The following is an 18,939-nucleotide window of genomic DNA, read 5'->3' on the forward strand; positions in this document are numbered from 1 at the left end:
AGGGTGCATTCTTCAGTTACCAAGGGTGCATCCTGTAGTAACCAAGAGTGCATCCTTTAGCAACCAAGGGTGCATTCTTCAGCAACCACGTTTGCATTCTTCAGTTACCAAGGGTGCATTCTTCAGTAACCAAGAGTACATTCTTCAGTAACCAAGAGTGCATTCTTCAGCAACCAAGGGTGCATTCTTCAGCAACCAGGGGTGCATCCTGCAGTAACCAAGGGTGCATTCTTCAGGAACCAAGAGTGCATTCATCAGTAAACAATTTTACCATGTGTGTCCCTGAAAAATACTCAAAGAAAAGTAACATTATCAAAAAACTAAGGTCTGCATACTTTATTCTTGACATTCTTTTATCCAATACACCCTCAGCAACAACGATAATTCTGATCAGGACAAGATATACTAAAATCATGATTTATAATTCACAATGCATTTTCTTCACATGACAGTTCAAGGAGGCTTGTTGCACACACTTAAATTCACAGCGTGGACACTTTAACGGTTTCTCCCCTGTATGCAAGCAGTAATGACACTTCAGATTATAGTTGTCTCGGAATGATTTTTCACATCCTTTCCAACTGCAGGCAAACAGAGTTTTTTTCTTGTGGTTACTCTCTGACTTGGATGGTGATACCTGCTGCTCTGGATCGTTGGTCAGGTTGTCGCCCTTACACTTCTTGTGGACTTTAGAAATGTGAGACCTCAGCAAGTCCTTGTACCTAAACACCTGACAACAGTTTTCAAAGGGACAGTTATGCTGTCTGTCGGTTGCATGGATCAATGCATGTCGTTTCAGGGTCGACATGGCAAAAAACGATTTTTGACAGAAATCACATTTAAACGGCTTTTCATTTTTGTGCATTCTTTGGTGGATGATAAAAGTGCGTTTCTGTTTGCATGAGTATTCACAAACATGACAGTTATAAATCTCCCGTGATGGATCATGAATAATTGCAAAGTGCATCTTTAGTTGTTTTTGTGTGATTCCCCTGTATGCACACTCAGAACACATGAAATCAAACCGCTGCTCTTTACTGTCTTCTTCATCATGGGATGTTTTTAACTTTGTTACATTCAAACCAGCTCTGCTTTCCAGTTCATTTGAATGTTCGGTGTCAAATGCAGACTTTTCGTCATTTTCAGAACTCTGTGATTGAAGGTTTGTATTCCCAGTGGAATCAGCAGTTGTAGCAGTAAAACACAATTTGTCACTCTCTAACTGATCTGAAGAAGATGGACATTTTCTTGATTCACGAAATTTCTCCCCACTTTTTGTGACATGCTTCCTGACAAAATGGCGTCTCAACAATCTTGTGGATGTTGTTGCAAAAGAACAAACTGTACACTGAAAATTCTTTTCTATCTCATGGACTTGAAGCAAATGCTTAGCCAGCTTACTGTGTTTGCTGTAAGTTTGGTCACACTGCGAACAACTAAACACTGATACAGCTTTTTCAGTTTGTTTTGGGACTGGGAATGTCACACTGAGATTTACATTCTGACCGATCACTGAATGAGAAAGGACATTGTTGCTATCGGCAACTGCTGGAAGACAGAAGTTGCCATCATCGTCACATTCAAGATGGAGGTCAATGTCCTGTATCATGGTTGACGGCAGGTCTGATGGATCAAGCCCAGGTGAAAAGGGCTGGAGAAAGTTGGGAGATTGTGACGCCTCCATATCAGGACCCACTGGTGGGAAGTAGTTCACAGTCGTTCTTCCCTCACTTCCAACATGTCACAAACACATCTGATACCTGTGAAAAAGAGAATCCAAAATTAACACCAGACAACTGTTCTTCCAGCTTTTATTTCTGGAGGTATGTCATCTAAAGCACTACAGTTTGAGTTGTGTCCCTTTGGCATGCCGGGAACCTATGATCATTAGTTTGAATCCAAGATTTGCCCTAATTGTGTTTCTAGGTTTCTTTGTTAAACAACAAACCAACCAAGGTACTTTTTCCTTAATAGTAAAAATGTATCTGAAAGTCGAATTTAATATTTTTCTCCTGCCACCTACAGTTAATTTCGACTGTATACATTGCGAACCAACTGACAAAAAAGCCCCAAGTGATTCAAGTCTTAGACATTTATCAACTCAGGTGTAGTGCTGACAAACCTAGCATCATAATTAGGGTGAATTTTTAATTAGAACCATCCCAAGATTCTTGCATGCCCAGGGATGCAGAATTTGTTTCACCTCAGATGACGATATCACACCTCCTAGTATATAATAAAGTAACATTACAAGAATACATGTTCATCTTGTGTGAAACAGTGTGCTTGTTCTGTGCTTCAGATAGCCGTGTATTTGTGTAAAACATGCAAGATAAATCATTTAAACCCACATCATTTTAAGTTGTTTGTGTACGAATATGCTTGAAAATTGAAAAAAAACTAACATCATAAGGGTGTCCTTACTAGTTTTTTGTATCACATCTCAAAGGTTTTCCCAGAGAGGGATGGTCGAAAGAAAAAACCAACAGAAGAAAAAAAGGTTCCTTTTTGCAGAATACCTATTCAAGATGATAAAAACTTACAATGTGAAACCAAAGGTCTTACGTACACTCTCAAGGCTTTGATGAGACCAAATATTTGACAATTTAAACATGCGAGGTCTACTATTAAGAGCAAGCTGAACCCCAAAACTGAAGTTAAAACCCATTGAGTAAAAGGTTCTAAAAGAAAAACCCATGTAGATGAAAAAGCAACCATCACTATAGAGTCATATTGTATAAAAACATTTTTACCCTTGACCTTTTCAAGTCATAAATGCAGCATAAAACAGCTTCGAATCAATTCTAAAATAATTTAAACAAATATGTATCCTCATACATGCAGTCTCGGGCAAAACTATACCGTAAATGTTGGAACAAGGAGATACATTCTACACAGGTATAGACCACATAGTTAATTAAACATGTTTTTTTACTTATTACATGACTGATGGAACTGATTTCCCCGATTCAGTAAAGTTAAAATTCTACAACAAAAAATGCAAAATATGCTTTCACAAGTGACGCAGATTCCATATTTTAAGAGCATTCATACAATGAATACCCACAATATTTACAGGAATATTTATATCAATCATTTTTAGATTTTCACTGCTGAACAAAGTTGGGTTTAACGCCGCTTTTAACAGTATTCCTGATATATCGTGGCGTGTCAGCTTAATATGGGAGGAAAGCCCGAAGTGATGTAGGTCTCAGATGTTTACGTATTGGAGAAAAAACGCTTACGAGGTTTTGGTAGAAAGCCGCCATGTTTTTTTCAGACCCCCAGGGCATGCTCTGTCTACCAAAACCGAGGGAAAGTGTTTTTCCATGCTTATAAACCGAAAAAAGAAACTTGAAACAACATTTTCAACATTTTAATGTTTTGAACATACTTTCCATGAACCTTAGGAAAGGCGCGTAAAATATCTGCTGCTGGTGTACGGATCTTGAAAAGGACATTCTAAAAACCAGTGTGGCTTATCAACACCTCTGTAGCCTCGTGGTACACTCACTGGGCTACAGATATGAAGGTTGCGAGTTCGATCCTCGGGAATTTAAAGAAAACATATGTTGTTTGATTTTACATTTCATTACATGTTACAATCTGAACGGAAGTTACATTAATAAAATACCCGGGACATTATATAAAATCCCTGGGATATTACAGCAAATATGACTTGAATATCCTATAAAATCCCAGGGACATTACAAAGTCCCTGTTTATGAGATTTAACTCGACTGGAAAGTAAAACCTCACAATAGGTTTTAATGCCTATAGAAAGAAGTCTCTTACTTAATAGCGATCCCAATGAATAGGTTTATAACACTTTGGTGAAAGCCACGAGCACGGGTATGGTGCTGACAAACCTAGAAACATAACCGGGATTCGAACCCACAATCATAGGTTTCGAATTGTGGCGCCTTAGACGACTGGGCCACCCGTGCCCCCTATTTTTATATTGTTAGCATTGAATACACTGAGGTTTCTGCAAAAGAAAATATAAATCAGAATGTCTTGAATCTTCATGAAATAAGACAGTAGATCATAGTACTCACTCTTGCTGACAGCCCTGTACGTTTTGGGAACCTATCAATTTCAATTACAGTTGTATAACAAGATATTGGTACTAATTGATGGTTGGTTGGTTGGTTTCATGTTTAACGCAATATTCCAGCTATATGACGGCAGTCTGTAAATAATCGAGTCTGGACCAGACAGTCCAGTGATTAATATCATGAGCATCGATCCACGCAATTGGGATCAATGACATGCATCAACCAAGTCAGCGAGCCTGACCACCTGATCCCATTAGTCGCCTTTTACGACAAGCATAGTCACCTTTTATGGCAAGCATGGGTTGCTGAAGACCTATTCTACCCCGGAATCACTAATTGATGGAATGTTACAGATTCACTCATTGCCATTAAACTAGGTGGATAAAGGGAAGCTTGAACTTGCTGTGTTGGTCGTAGTCAAGCTGTTTGTGGTACAAAGTCACTTTAACTTTATTATCAGTGAGAGAATCACAGAAGGTCGAAGTCAGCAGGTTCTCAAAAGTGATAGTCATGTCTGCTTTAATGAACAAGGTTGCACCAACTCTAAACTTCACAAATAAAAGAGAGACCCGCTTTTGTGATTGCCATTGCTGCAGGTTTTTATGTTTTTCATGTGCTTACTCGAAAGTTTGCATTTTCTTTAATTCAGATGTGTTTTAACATTGTATTTTAACACTGCATTCAATGCAATAAGGCCACACTTTTAAAATTTTATGTTTCACAGATTTATTCCAGCCTTTCCACACAAGGTCGGTAAAAAAACAACTATATTGTTATGTCAATCCTTTATTGTAATCATTTAGAAGTCCCCAAAAACATTTAAAGCAGAATTAGTTTTAAGAAAGGTCTATTCAATGGTTGAAAAATAGACCAAAAGGAGCAAACATATATTGACAACCCAAAGAAAACTATCACTACACAATCTGAAAGCGTGAATAATCAATGTCTCAAAATACATCTGGAATTCAACTGAATAGCTGTATTTCACACTTAATGCCTACAGCTTACTTGCTAACCATGCTAACTGACTGAAAGGTGGAAATGTTTCTATGGTAACTCTTAACTGTTAAAAACTTTTAAACACTGAAACAGGATACATATTGGATATCTACGAGGATAGAAAGGATTTGCTTCTTCTGGGAAAAGGGCTCATCGGTAATGTTCCAAAATATTCTTTGTTCTCTAGTATCACTTCATATGTTCACTGTTTTGATTTTGGGCATTTGTCTTAGAGCTCCAGATAACTTTTTGAGCAATTGAGTTTTGTCTCAAAGGTTTCTATCTTAATTGGGTTATTCGGTTTTCATTGGGTAACCAATATTTTTTTCACTTATCTATTCAAATCTCTATTGTTTTTTTCCAAAATGAGTAAACATTTTGAGATTTAAAAAAGAAAGAAACGGTTTAAATGTATATAACGGTTCTAAATATAGGTTTGACGCTGAAAGTAAATTAGTGCGTAATTGTCTTCTGGAAATTAGGTACTTGGGTGTCCTGTTTTTATACATTTGAGTTTTTCATTTAATGCATGCGTTTCTAAATACAAGTTAATTGAAAGTAATTGGGTTTTGAATATTTTGGGAGGTCATTTTACGCAAATACGCAGTTTATCTGTAGCTCTGTGTCTACTGCTGGAATTGCTTCAGAGCTCCTTGTTTCTGTTATTCTATTACCTGGACATACCTGGAACATATCATCACCACTTGCAGGTAAACATGCTTATTGTCTTAAATTAATGAGCTAATTGCTTTTTGTTAACTAAGTTTGAAAGAAATGCCACATGAAATCAACTAGAATGTCTTAATTTTCAAATATAAGAGTCTGGTGAGTTTTGATTTTGAGTGGCAAAGAATTAACATGACTACTTCTTCATCTATACTTGAACACAATGATTCAACTTTAACTGTAAATCAGAACTGATGTATTTTTTTCTGCGCAAGTCCATCTCCAAATAGATCAAATGAGAATCGAACCCGTACAAGGAGATTGTTGTGTTTGATTATCTCATGCCTAAATACGCAGATCAACTTAATTTGATTTTTGTGGCCATTTTGCCAAAAATGAAAAACAAATTAAATTACGCAAATAAGTGTCTCAGTACATGTAGGTAACTGTTGGATATTGGGTGCTCAAAAAAATAACTTCCCTTCTCACTTTAAAATGCAAGGGAGACATCAGTTAGAGAAAATATCTAGAAATACACAGAACATGTGACAATAGGCAGGCAGGGATTCAATCAGTGTTACTGTGAGAATATAGAGAAACCAATTTTCACAATTCTTGACGAAATATGAAAATGTTTTTGTTCACGTACACATATGTGCTGTAAAATGGTGCCGGCCAGACAACTGAGAGTTTGAGTGTTCTTTCCCTTTAAATCAAAAACAATACTCAAATACATTAATGCAAGTAGTTTTTTTAAATTTGACATGACGTCACAACTTTGGGTTTGCAAATAGGAAATCAGAGAAGTTTTTTTTATCCATTTCCAATCTAGACATTGTAATTAGTACCATGTGTGGAAGGAAAACGAACATTGTCTATGTGTAGTTTACTTGTGGGGATTCTGGCAAGAATATAAGTCCCAAGCAATTTAACGCTTGACAGGTGACAAAAATGTTAGTCAGGCTCTGTGACTTAGCCAATACGCTAATAGTGTGGATCGATGCTCAAGTCAATCACTAAATTGTGTGGTCCACAGTCGATTATTAAAGAAGCTGTCATATAGCTGGAATATTGCTGAGTACAGCGTTTAACACTTCACAAACAAAATGTGTGTGTTATTAGGACAATCATTAACGGCTAGACTGATACTACATGTATACTGGATTTGCCAGTGGGTTTTGATTCGAAAGACCACATGGGAATTAGGGCTGGGACAAGTCCGAATTTACTACCCGGGTACCCACCCCCCTATTACCCGACCCGACCCGACCCGGGTACCCACTGTAGGTCTCAAGAGATAGGTACAAAATGTCCGATTGGGCATTTTTTAACATCGCACAGGCAAAACGTATTTAGATACATGTATCAAACAATCTGGTCATGCATACACTGAAGTTGACTCAAGTTATATCTTTATTCAAAGATATGAAAAGTCAGAAGAAATGGGTGCATGATCAGAAAGAAATGCGAACATGTATGACTTATAGTGTAATCATAGAGTTCCAGATATTTTTTGTCATTAAACAATATATCACGTGACTAACTGGTCCAGGTAGTCCTGTAGGTACCCGGGTCCTACTCAGTACCCAGCCGACCCGGGTACCCGAGTTACCCGTCCCAGCCCTAATGGGAATGGCAATTACTCCCAAGCTATCGCTTTAACCGCAGGGGCATGAGATAACCATGTCCAATGATAGACGTCCGTTAATTAGGACGCGTGTCCAAGCAAAAATAAACCAATTGCTCAATCAATTAAGATTCACATGATAGGCATACACGCTTATAGCTAAATTCTAACGAGTGTGCGAAAACTGAAACGATAGCTGACGATGCCATTTTGGGCGCGTCATAGGCTACGTTCCGATAAAGCCTGGGTTGAAAATGAAACCGTAGGAGGGAATCTTTTACACTTACAATTAACCGCATAAATCTTGCTGTCAAATTATCGCCAACTAGCTGCGAATAATGCAAATTAACTCCTACCATATCAGGCGCTTCTTTGGCCACTTACATCACTTTCAACAAATTATTCATTTGGGGTTGATGTAAGCGACGTCCGCTAAATTTTCATCCGGGCAACTAGCTTCAAAACATGGCTGCCGTCTGACTGCAGGTTCGTAATAGAAACTACCAGATGTTCATCGGCCTCAAACCTTCTAACGCTAACGAATTCACGATTACAATTCGATCATTTGTTATCTTGTAATATATTTGCAACAATGTACACGAATTTGAGTCATTTTGTGTTTGACGAAAATGTCGCATTCGATGGCATTTTTCCGCCATAATTTTACGCTCAGTCACCGTTGATTTGGTTTTTCCTTTCCATTATGACAACGAATTTATCATATCAGATAGAATTTGTGTCGGTCCGTTTGATTTGCGCTTTTGTAATTTATTTTCTCTTTTACTTCCTGCAACTTCCACGTGTGGCTATTTTTAGAAGATTTGCTATGCGGAATACTAGCCTAACGCTGAACTGACCACGTGCACAAATTTGCTATCTCATCAAACACGCGTATTTGTAGTTTCTTGAAGCGTTTAAACAAGTTTTATATTTGTTATCAATAAAAAAAATCTATCTTGAAAGTGTTGTGGATTACATAGCATTTCAGGTTAGAATTCTTCAAACCGGGAGGTGGTAGCAGTGATTGAAATTGCTCATTGCCATGATTACGGTTTAGATACAGGAACAAGAAAACGTGTGTAAAGATAGATGTCCAACCGGTAACAAACTACTGAATGATCAATCAAATTTTAAGCTGTCCATGGTCAAGTAAAGGTCTCCTTGTTAAAATCTTCATATTAAGGATTACAGACCCTAGAATCCTTACAATTACATATTATCTACTGTAAACAAAACCAGAGAGTATCATTGTCTTCTTATTTTCAATGTTGCTGTCATGTGTTGCCTGTTGGCAGGTGTTTTTTATATCATGATCAATGATCGGAACGACCAGTAGAGATTTGTGAAGCGACTAACGGGATTTGGTGGTCGGGCTCGCTGACTTGGTTGATGAATGTCATCGTATCCCAATTGCGTGGATCGATGCTTTTGATGTCAATCACTGGATTGTCTGGTCTAGAGTTGATATTTTACAGACCACTGTCATAAAGCTGGAATATTAATTGCTGAGTGTAGCCTTAAACAACGAACAAACAAACAAATTAGGCATTTAAGTGCGTTGAATGAATCAAAGGATTAGAACTAAACTGAAAAGCTTTACTAGCCCAGGTTGGATGCACTTGTAATGTTAGAACAATGGGGGAATTTGTACTAGCTCCAGGCTAGTGTTAACTTCCAACTCTTAATCAACGAGTTATGTTAATAACTCATGTGATTCTATGACAGCCTGTGGAAGGAATGACGCTTTAAGCGATGTTAAATCTATCAGACTCATTGTATGAAAGAATATGATGGCATATTTTCTTTGAAAATTAATTCCACATTACAGTGAATATTTGTTAATCAGCATGCTAGCTAGTAATGTGCCAATGCACATTTATTTCCATTTTCATCGTTGATGGATCAGTAACTCTGTATTGATGCTGTTATGGGATAAAAGTATGCTTTATCAAATTTGTAATAAAACTGTTCATTCATGTCTTTGATCTGTAATTAGTTACACTATAAAACATATTCATTATCATTGATTTACATGCATTTAATGAAGTTTTTTCATTGATTGAACAAAACAAAGTCAACAACATGGAACCATCATGGCAGTTGATAACAGAAATTATATTTTGTCATTCTACTTGTCTGGCGATATAAACATTTTTTTAAGATTTCAACACCCCAGAGAAATATTGTCTTACCAAACTTTGATGTTTGTAGCAGATTTAAAGGTATTAGTGTACAACAGAAACCCCATTGGCTTCATTTTCATTATAAACTCTCTCTGTGGTCTAGTGGATAGAGCATCTGCTCGGTGAGTAGAAGGTTGCTTGTTCAGAGACAGTCTCCAGGCAGCATTATGCGAAATCACTTTAATAGATGGTACTTATTGTTACCCTGCCTGGTGTTAGTGTTAACATGATTAAGGGCCTACAACAAAGACTGGTCGGCTCAGAGTCAGTATGGTGTGTCTGAGTGAGGTATTCTTATTATACTGGGTCATGTTATCTTGGTAGGCTAGCACTATAAAACTGACATTAGTCTAGACATGCAGACACCCACACACATTGCTACATAAGTGTGAAAGCCTTGAACAATTTTAACTTATCTCATTCATTAAAGAATTCTAAATGCTATCTTAAAAAAATTCATTGACTGTCAGGTTGTCATCCAATTTGTCCTAAATGTTCCTAAATTGGTACAGGTTTAGAAGGATGTTCTATGAAAAGGTTATGTAATTATGAAAAAGTCCTTTTGCCATTTGTCCATAGTAAATTCACTGCCCCATGGCAGGAACATTAGACAAAGTTGATATCAGTCATATTTTATTGTCAAGGGATATGTCCGTTCAAATTTTAATGTTCCGACAGTATGGTACAATTAATTGATTTTGACAATTTGAATGATCTGCGTCATGACTGTCACAATAGGGAAATGATATTGCGTATTTTCTACTTAGATTGCATCAAATGTGCAGGTTTTATGCATCAGGGCAAACCATGAACGCGCATATTGGGATATAGAGAGAACTGTACAGATCAGACTTACATTGTATTTTAGGATGATCACTTTTCTTTGTTTTTGCAGTTATCCATGTTATTGATGTCAAGATGAAGATTGACAGGTCAAAGTTGAAGAAGTCTTCAACTGAAGTGGTAAGATAAGATTCAATATTTAATCAAACTAATGTGTTTAAAATATTTTTGCATCAACAATTGAAAGGACAATTGACCCTGCTATTGTATTTAAATCAAGTGACACCTCACAATTTTTCACCTTTAACATCAGTCTAAGTATTGACTAGGACCCCTAGACGTTATGCTTAATTTTGAACAGATTCAATCATTAGGAGACAATTGGCCTCATAGTGATGATTGGGACCGCCACTGTGGTTTAGTGGTAGAGCGTCCGCCCGGAGAGCCCGGGGTTCCATCCCCGACCGCGTCATACCAAAAGATGTTAAAAGATGGTACTTGTTGTTACCCTGTCTGGCGCTCAGCATTAAGGGGCTAAAACAAGGACTGGTCGGCTCGGAGTCAGTATACTGTGTCTGAGTGGGGTATTCATGTTAAACTGCGGCATGGTATCTCATTGAGCTAGCACTATAAATCGGCATCAGTCCGGACTAGTACAAGCAGCCACACAAACACACACGTATATGCACGTCGCTATATGAGTGCAATAATCTTGGATGCGACGTTAAATCCCATTTCACCTCACCTCACAAAGTGATGATTGATTATAATTTGTGAAGTGATTCCCACTCAAGGAATAGATTCTCATTATGTCATTCTTTGATGTAAATAAGTGAAGAGCTCAGCTGTGAAATCACATCTATGTACTGATCTGCTTTACATAGCTGTGCACTAGCATCCCTGAGCTCAGAGTATACATCAGGGAATATTATAGAAATTTGTGCTCTCATCCATGGTGCATAATCCATCTTTCTCATAGACAGGATGGCCAAATTCCTGGCACACTGACGATTTACAGTTGGTGCTGAATGAAAATATTTCTGTTTTCACTACTAAATAATTAGTGTTTGGTGTAACAGTTATAAGAGCAATCATTTAAGGTGGAATCAATATTTTTACTTGCTGTGTGACTGTGATCAATACTTGTATCTTAAAGTGAAAAAATTGTGATCCACTAATGCATCTGTGTATTGTCCTAGCATTAGGACTCAATTCCCTTCTGCCAACATACTGGGTGTTTTCTGGATACAAATACACTTTTTAGGAGGGTTGTGAAATTTGTTTTTGAGGCTTAAATGATTAAATGTATAGTTTAGTAAACATAAACAGGGTTAGAATCTAACAGTTTTCGTCCACTAGTCCTTATAATGATAACATATAGCAAAACCCTTAAAAAGGGCAAATTTCTACTAGTCCTAATGATACCTTTACCATTGGGCAGTTTGGCAAGGACTATAGGACTAGTGCCAATTTCTAACGCTGATAAAACCAAACAGTCAAACTTCTGTTCATACAGTGTGTCTCGCTTCTTCTTTTCCAGTAAATTTAGGCAGTTATATATGGACTTGTATACGTTACATTGTTCTGCCAAGGCTGCGGCCTCGAGGTATTCCCACAATAATGTTTTAATTGGCGCATAATATTTACGCTCAGTAGACACTGGGCTCATTCAGGTAGTTGGGATTATTTTGTGAAATTATAGGGGACATTAAGGGTCTTAAAAAATATTTTATATCACTCACACAGCTGTTTCAATTATTGAATGTAAACTTCCTCTTTTTTGTGTCTCATATTGCTCTCTGCACCTTTATTGGCTGAACGTCTCAAATGGTTGAATCAGAATCAAGCTTACACATTGTGCAATTATCCCTCCCTACGGTGTTACCTTTGGGTCCAAATAATTGATGAGCGTTGTAGACGATCAGCGGTATAACCAAGGCGGAGTTGTAGGGGGTAGATGACCAACAGCACATGCACTGCCTACCTAACACGATCTACAATGCACTTTTCAGAGTTGGAAAAAAGATTAGAATAGTAGTTCTGTATGATTCACAGTGTAAAAAAAAACATTTATTGAGTGTTATGCGCTTGAAGTAAAACACATTGTATCCCTTCAGCAAATTCATTTGAACAGACAGGTATATCAAACTTTTTTCAACAAAAAATATTGTATTAAATTATATTCCCTGCTCTCCAAGGCATTGTTGTATATGCAGAGATAAAGATTACTGTGTGTAGCTTCTGGAAATAGCAATCAGCTCTACACACGTTGTCTCCCAGTCTACTGGTGATTCTGTTAAAAAGTACCCAATGATACAACTTCAAAGAATTTGGAGGTAATGGTTGGAAGAAATTGTATCTGAATTATTATTTTATACATACTAATAATATATTGCAATATCGTGTTATTTTAGTTTCAGCTTTTGCAGTATATATTTGAAAGTATAAGAATTAAAAGCGTATCATTTTGTTACTGCTGATTGCTATTGCAGGATATTTTCACGTATGTAACAATTTGACCAGTCACTGTAAAGAATTCCCGCACTACATGTATCACCATAGGGACTTTCTGCGCTACTTGTATTTCGATTGCGAAAACGTTATGTTGACATAATAGTTAAATTGCCACAAATATGACTTATAACAAGTCAAAGTATGGCATTTGTGATAGATGTATCAATTCTCTGGCAACTAAAGTTAGTTTAAATGTGGCAATAGCGGTAATCTGACCATGGTTACTGTAAATAATGGTGAATTGTGCGATCTACTATCACTTCACACACAATTTCGCCGAAATTAATGTGAACAATATTGAATGAAATTTTGAATAAAATCAGTAAAATAAATTGCAAACATTAGTCCAGATATACAATGAACACTTTTGATAACCAGATAGTATAATAAAGGAATTAATTTTCCTACTTCAGTTCGGATTTGATGACTGGTATTTGCGGTGTTCATACTCGTGGTGATCAGCTGATAATGTTTTTTGAGATGGGGTGAATACATTGTGTCAGTGCAAAACTTGAGTTTATTAAAAATGTAAGTACATTTTGTGAGCCATGCGTTACCAAGCGCTATTACCGAGTTAGTGCTATATTGAAAGGAGCAATAACGAGGGACACTGATAAAGAGCTGACAGCTGGAAAAATCTTCAGAGATGGATCAATTTTAATTTTCTTTTCTAAATCTAAATGATTATTTTGGAACGAGTACCTTGAAGAGACATGCTAATGGTGATCACAAACAAGCTGTTGAGACAAAATATGACATCAGACGTAGTTGCAGCAATACATAACATTACATCAGAAGCCATAGAAAACATTTTATGTATCGCTAGCATTACATGTCGATGTGGATTCTGCATTCGTAACCTGCATATCAGATTTTATGGGTTATTTTTATGATCTCTCAGAGTGTGGCCCCATAAGTTTTGAAAATGACCCCATGTTTTTATCCTGAAGGGGTCCCTGTCCTTGTTCAGTTTCTTGGCAGAACACTGATGTTACTTGATGTGGACTTCTTCGCGTTGGCTATATATAGTTGTTGCATGGGTTATTATTTATGCCACTACAAGTAATCAATTTGTCACCTGGTCAGAGTGCATGTGACGGATTGTTGAAATGGAAACACCCTTACTCTGTTAAACCTTTTGACATTTTCATGTTTACGTGTTTTCTTCTTTGAAATATGACATAAAATGATTAGCAGGCATGGTTGAGTACCATGTTAATTTATGTTTGATATTTACCACACATTCTGTTAATTATATCATGTATATAGCTTTACAGATGTTATGGAAAATATTGAAAAGTTCAGACGAATAGAAACTGAAAAGATTGCTTTTTTTTTTGCTGTGAATGCAAACTTAGTTTATAAGGAAGGCATGCATACAAAATGTTCACTACAAGACCAGTGAAGCAAGCCCAACCAACACACTGCTCACGGTGTTTGATGCATGTCATTGATCCCAATTGCATGGATTGATGCTGAGGATGTTAGTCACTGGATTGTCTGGTCCAGATTTGATTGTTTACAGACCGCCGTCATATAGCTGGAATAGTGCAAGCAAACAAACAAAACATAACTTCTTTGATAGGCATTTAGAAGTTGGAGTACGAAGTAAGGATAAGAATTTATGGATGAACAACTTCTTTATTACAATTAAGAGCGACGTTTCGGTGTAGGTTCTAACACCGTTATCAAGCACCTACACCGAAATGTCGCTCTTAATTGTAATAAAGAAGTTGTTCATCCATAAATTCTTATCCTTACTTAAACAAAACATATTCCAATTAAGTTTAGCTTTTTATACCCCCGTTTAGTAAATCGGGGGTATATAGCGTTCCCTCTGTCCGTCCGTTCGTTCTTCCTTCCGTCTGAGCTTTTGTACGGCCCATAACTTTTTAACCATGCACCCTAGCTTCACAAAACTTGCTACACACATTTACCACAATGAGTACTTGTGCCTTTTGCTAGTTTGAAGATTCTGAACTTTTTAATTTTTGCTGTTTCCATGGAAACATTAAGAAACTTAAACTTTTAGGGTGTGTGTTTTGTACAGCCCATGTTTTTAACTATGCATCCTAGCTTCATTAAGCTTACTACACACATTTACCACAATGAGTACTTGTGCCTTTTGCTAGTTTGAAGATTCTGAATTTTTTTATTTTTGCAGTTTCCATGGAATCATGGTGAAACAAATTTTGAGTTTTTGTATGATCCATGTGTACAACATTATGTATCCTAGCTCCAGCAAACTTGCTACATTAACCACTGTGATTGTTTTTTATCTTTTATATAGATTCTGAAAGTTTTCTCTTTTGCTCTTTTTCATTCAATGTATAATAAGTATGCGTCATGCTTTGTAGTTAATTTCCAGTATCAAAGGATTCCAAGAATGTATGTTATGCTAAGCATTGATTATCCCACACTAGATATATTTGTTCTTTTCAAACATAATGCATCCTCATGGGGTTACAAAGGAAAGGGCAGTTCCTCTGACTTAAAGCAACAGGTATATTTCATTAATTAACAAACTATTTACTATTTGTTGTTGACCAGCGGGGATAACAGGGATATGTGAGCTGTGCTCACTTCTTTTTTGTTGAAGAATAAGTATTAGAGCCGTTACGATTCATTCATGAATTCAGTGATTCGAACCATATCCCTTCATGAATTGAATTCGTTATTTGTGGTCACTAGAATCAAATATTTACAACAGATAATTTTACAGAGTGTTTTTGACTTGAAGTTATCTGTTATTTATCAAAGCAAGAAACCGTATTCGACGTAATAAGCGCCCAGGGCGCTCTCAAGTTAGAATATTATTTTGGTGAAAAAAAGTTGAGTTGAAAGATATATTTCGTGGTTTATGGTGACAGCCTGAAATGTTTATGTACGACAGATATATTTTTCAAGGAATTTCATTGCCCATAATTAAGGGTGCATATAACGAGTGCGTATTATACGCGAATAAATAAGTCTTGTTTACATTAATCAATCGGAAGGGGTGCTAATTGGGATTGTTCACTAGCCAATATATTAGCAAATATCGCCGTGGGCGTTTATTAGATACGGTATGCTAAATGGAATATGTACAAGCCATGCAGTAGTCTGTTGTGTGGGTCATGTACAACCCCACCTCGGTTAAATGGCTGATTGTCTAAAACGCTCATCAATTATTTGGACCCCAAAGGTAGCATTGTAGCAAGCGATCACTGTATTTTTCATTGAACATAATAAATAATACATCAAGTACTGACTTGTTGCATTTGTGAATAAAAATATTCGTATTCGATATCCTATATTTGTGATATGTATCGTATTCACCTCATTGTGTAATCGTTGCAGCCCAAATAAGTGTAAAATCTGAAAGAAATTTGTTTTCCTTTTTTTGCTTATTTTCCCCTCTTCATAATACTGACCAGGATTTTTGTGCAGAAATAACTGTAAACCAAAAAATCGAGAAAATCTGACTATACAGACTTAGCATGTTTATATGATTCCCTGTTGGAGAGTTTGTATTCTATTCTTTCTCATCGATTTGATCAGTAGGTTGGTTAAGTTCTACTTTCAACTCTGATTAATTGAAAGTGAACCCCCATATAAATTGTTAAACATTGACAGTATGTACACAACAGGCAAAATTGAAATCAGTCATGAATTAGAATTTGATTGCTTTTGAGGTTTGGAATCTGTGTTCGGGGTTATTTCACTGCATTGTGTGCTTGGATGATGGCAAGGGTGTGATGTGTGTTTGGCCTACTTGTTATTTGATAGTGATTAAAGATTCAGAGGGAAATAAGGCAATCCTTGTTGTCTTTTTCTTATATGAGCATTAATCAAAAGTAGATTATTTCGATATCAAGGGAAGCTCGATTGTCGCCCTTCAGCCAGAAAGACTTGTGATAGTGAGGCAATTTGCTTCCATCTTTTCAGATGACCTTGTCTACAAGGTAGCATTTGAAAATGTCTTACGGTGTGTTTATATTTTCAATGTGCAACTCAAACTGTAGTGTAACAACCTTTAACAACATATTTTGAGTAAATCTGTTGCCATTTTTAAGTGATACAGCCCAGAATCATACACATAAAGTCACATTTTAGAAAACACAAAATTATGTAAATATCAAACCCCCTGTGGGTTAGAATTGCTCCTAAGCAACCTAATCTCGATGAATCAGGTGGTCAGACTCAGTGATTTGGTTGATTGCATGTCATTGCAGCGGTAGAAACTATCAGTTTTTGTCCACTAGTCCTTATAATGATAACATATAGTAAAACCCTTAAAAAGGGCCAATTTCTACCAGTCCTTGTGATACCTTAACTATTGCCGTATTGAGCAGTTTGGCAAGGACTTGAGGACTAATACCAATTTCTTATGCTGCATTGTACCATGAACATCCTGAAGGCATGACCGCCACCTGAATACAGCTGGAATATTGCTAGTGCGACTTTAGACAACAGACAAACAAAACAAATGATGGATGACAAAAGCATCAGGTTATTTGTCGTGGATCACTACAGGTGAACATTTCAGAAACAATAGGTTGCTGCTTTCTGAAGGATTGATGCCAAATGTGAATGTAGGATTTGTAAATAAAATATGAAAGTGGTTCCCAGCAGACCAAAAAATGACCATGTTGACATAGGTGTTGCACATAACCATGATAAGATTTTTTGCAACACGTCACTTGGTTTCAGTGTTATTTACAGACCATGGCTTTTAGCAACATTGCTTAAGTTACCTCTGTTATCATGGCTATCCGTTGAAATCATTGTTTAGATTAGAATTACATATGAAGCAAAACCAACCCACATGAAACCAGAAACTAAATCTACTCACCAAATCCTTTTTTATTGTTTCATGTTTGAACACTTCTGTTATCTTTGGGTGATGTTGTTGGCAGATACCGTATTCATCTTAATAAGCACCCAGAGCGCACTCCAAATTAGAAATAGGGGGCTCTTATTAGAATATTATTTGGGTGAAAAAAACAGAGTTGAAAGATAAATGTCATGGTTTATGCTGACAGCCTGAAATGTTTATATATGAGAGATATATTTTCCAGAATTTAATTGCCCATAATTAAGGGTGCATATAACACACAAGTGTGTATTATATGCGAATAAATAAGTCTTGTGTACATTGATCAGTTGGAAGGGGTGCTAATTGGGATTATTCACTAGCCAATATATTAGCAAATATCGCCATGGGAGCTTATTAGTGTTTTATTAGGTTTTCTTAAGGTTTACACTTTGTTTGAATTTGTCACGATATCACTTATTGGCAAAAGAATTGCATTCCTCTTCAAAATTTGTGCTGGTATTGCAATGCTGTCAGAACCTGAAATTATCAGGGAACACTATCTCTGGTTGTCAATCCTTATTGTAAACATGATTAATATTCGCTTTAATACTTGTAAATACTAAATACTGAATTTCATGGGAAAATTATGATGAAATATGTTCAGTGATGTTGAATGGTTGCTGTGCAGTACAGGAATTCCAGTATGATCACTCAGTAACTTGTATTATTGAGGGTCAGGGATCTGGAAGCCGGTCTGTGCGTCGGACTTGTCTTATTTTGACTGCAGAATGTCCGATTTAAAAAATTGCAAACCAGATATTTTTTGTAAGGTATTCACAGGACACTACAACCTGAGACCGGATATCACAACAAAGAATATAAAATAAAGAGCAGCAACCAGACTGTCATGTGTTTTTGTTGTCGATTAGTGTATGCTCAACTTGCAAGGATGACCAGACACTATCGGTCAGCATCAGTCACCACAGGTATTTCTCCAAGGCCCCCTGAAGCAGGAGAGTGATATTACTGAAACACCGGGTCTATTTATATGGGTCTGGTGTTTCAGTTATATCACCATACTGCTTCAGGGGCCCATGGTATATCAGTATCGAGTCCCATGCTGATTTCACAGAGTCAGCCATATTTGTTTACCTGTCAATTTCTCTCGTGATAAATGCCTAGCTAAGATAAAAAACAACCTTCATAAACACTGTATATTTATTACTGCACATATTTTAGTGTCCTACTATTAATGTTAAATGTTAAAAAAGGAGAAAAACATGTTTTTTGTCCTCCATTACTGGTATATTG

General features: G+C 36.7%; 2 protein-coding genes across 2 annotated transcripts in view; one reads left to right on the forward strand and one right to left on the reverse strand.

The window, feature by feature from the left end:
* Window positions 1-399: 399 nt before the first annotated feature.
* Window positions 400-7,721, reverse strand: LOC139446068 (zinc finger protein 354B-like). Its single transcript, XM_071227339.1, has 2 exons — window positions 7,638-7,721; window positions 400-1,760 (listed from the first exon to the last, which is right to left on the reverse strand). The coding sequence occupies exon 2, from the start codon at window positions 1,682-1,684 to the stop codon at window positions 419-421; it is 1,266 nt and encodes a 421-aa protein (XP_071083440.1). The 5' UTR covers window positions 1,685-1,760; window positions 7,638-7,721; the 3' UTR covers window positions 400-418.
* An 84-nt stretch (window positions 7,722-7,805) lies between these two features.
* Window positions 7,806-18,939, forward strand: part of LOC139445311 (E3 ubiquitin-protein ligase HUWE1-like) — a 92,982-nt gene continuing 81,848 nt past the window's right edge. Inside the window, exons 1-2 of the mRNA XM_071226434.1 lie at window positions 7,806-7,836; window positions 10,429-10,496. Of these exons, the coding sequence (XP_071082535.1) occupies window positions 10,452-10,496 (45 nt within the window). The 5' untranslated portion in view covers window positions 7,806-7,836; window positions 10,429-10,451. The remainder of the gene's footprint in view (window positions 7,837-10,428; window positions 10,497-18,939) is intronic.

The sequence above is a fragment of the Haliotis cracherodii genome, unplaced genomic scaffold (genome assembly GCF_022045235.1).
Source record: "Haliotis cracherodii isolate W230 unplaced genomic scaffold, xgHalCrac1.p SCAF_6, whole genome shotgun sequence".
In the NCBI taxonomy this organism is placed as follows: Eukaryota; Metazoa; Mollusca; class Gastropoda; order Lepetellida; family Haliotidae; genus Haliotis; species Haliotis cracherodii.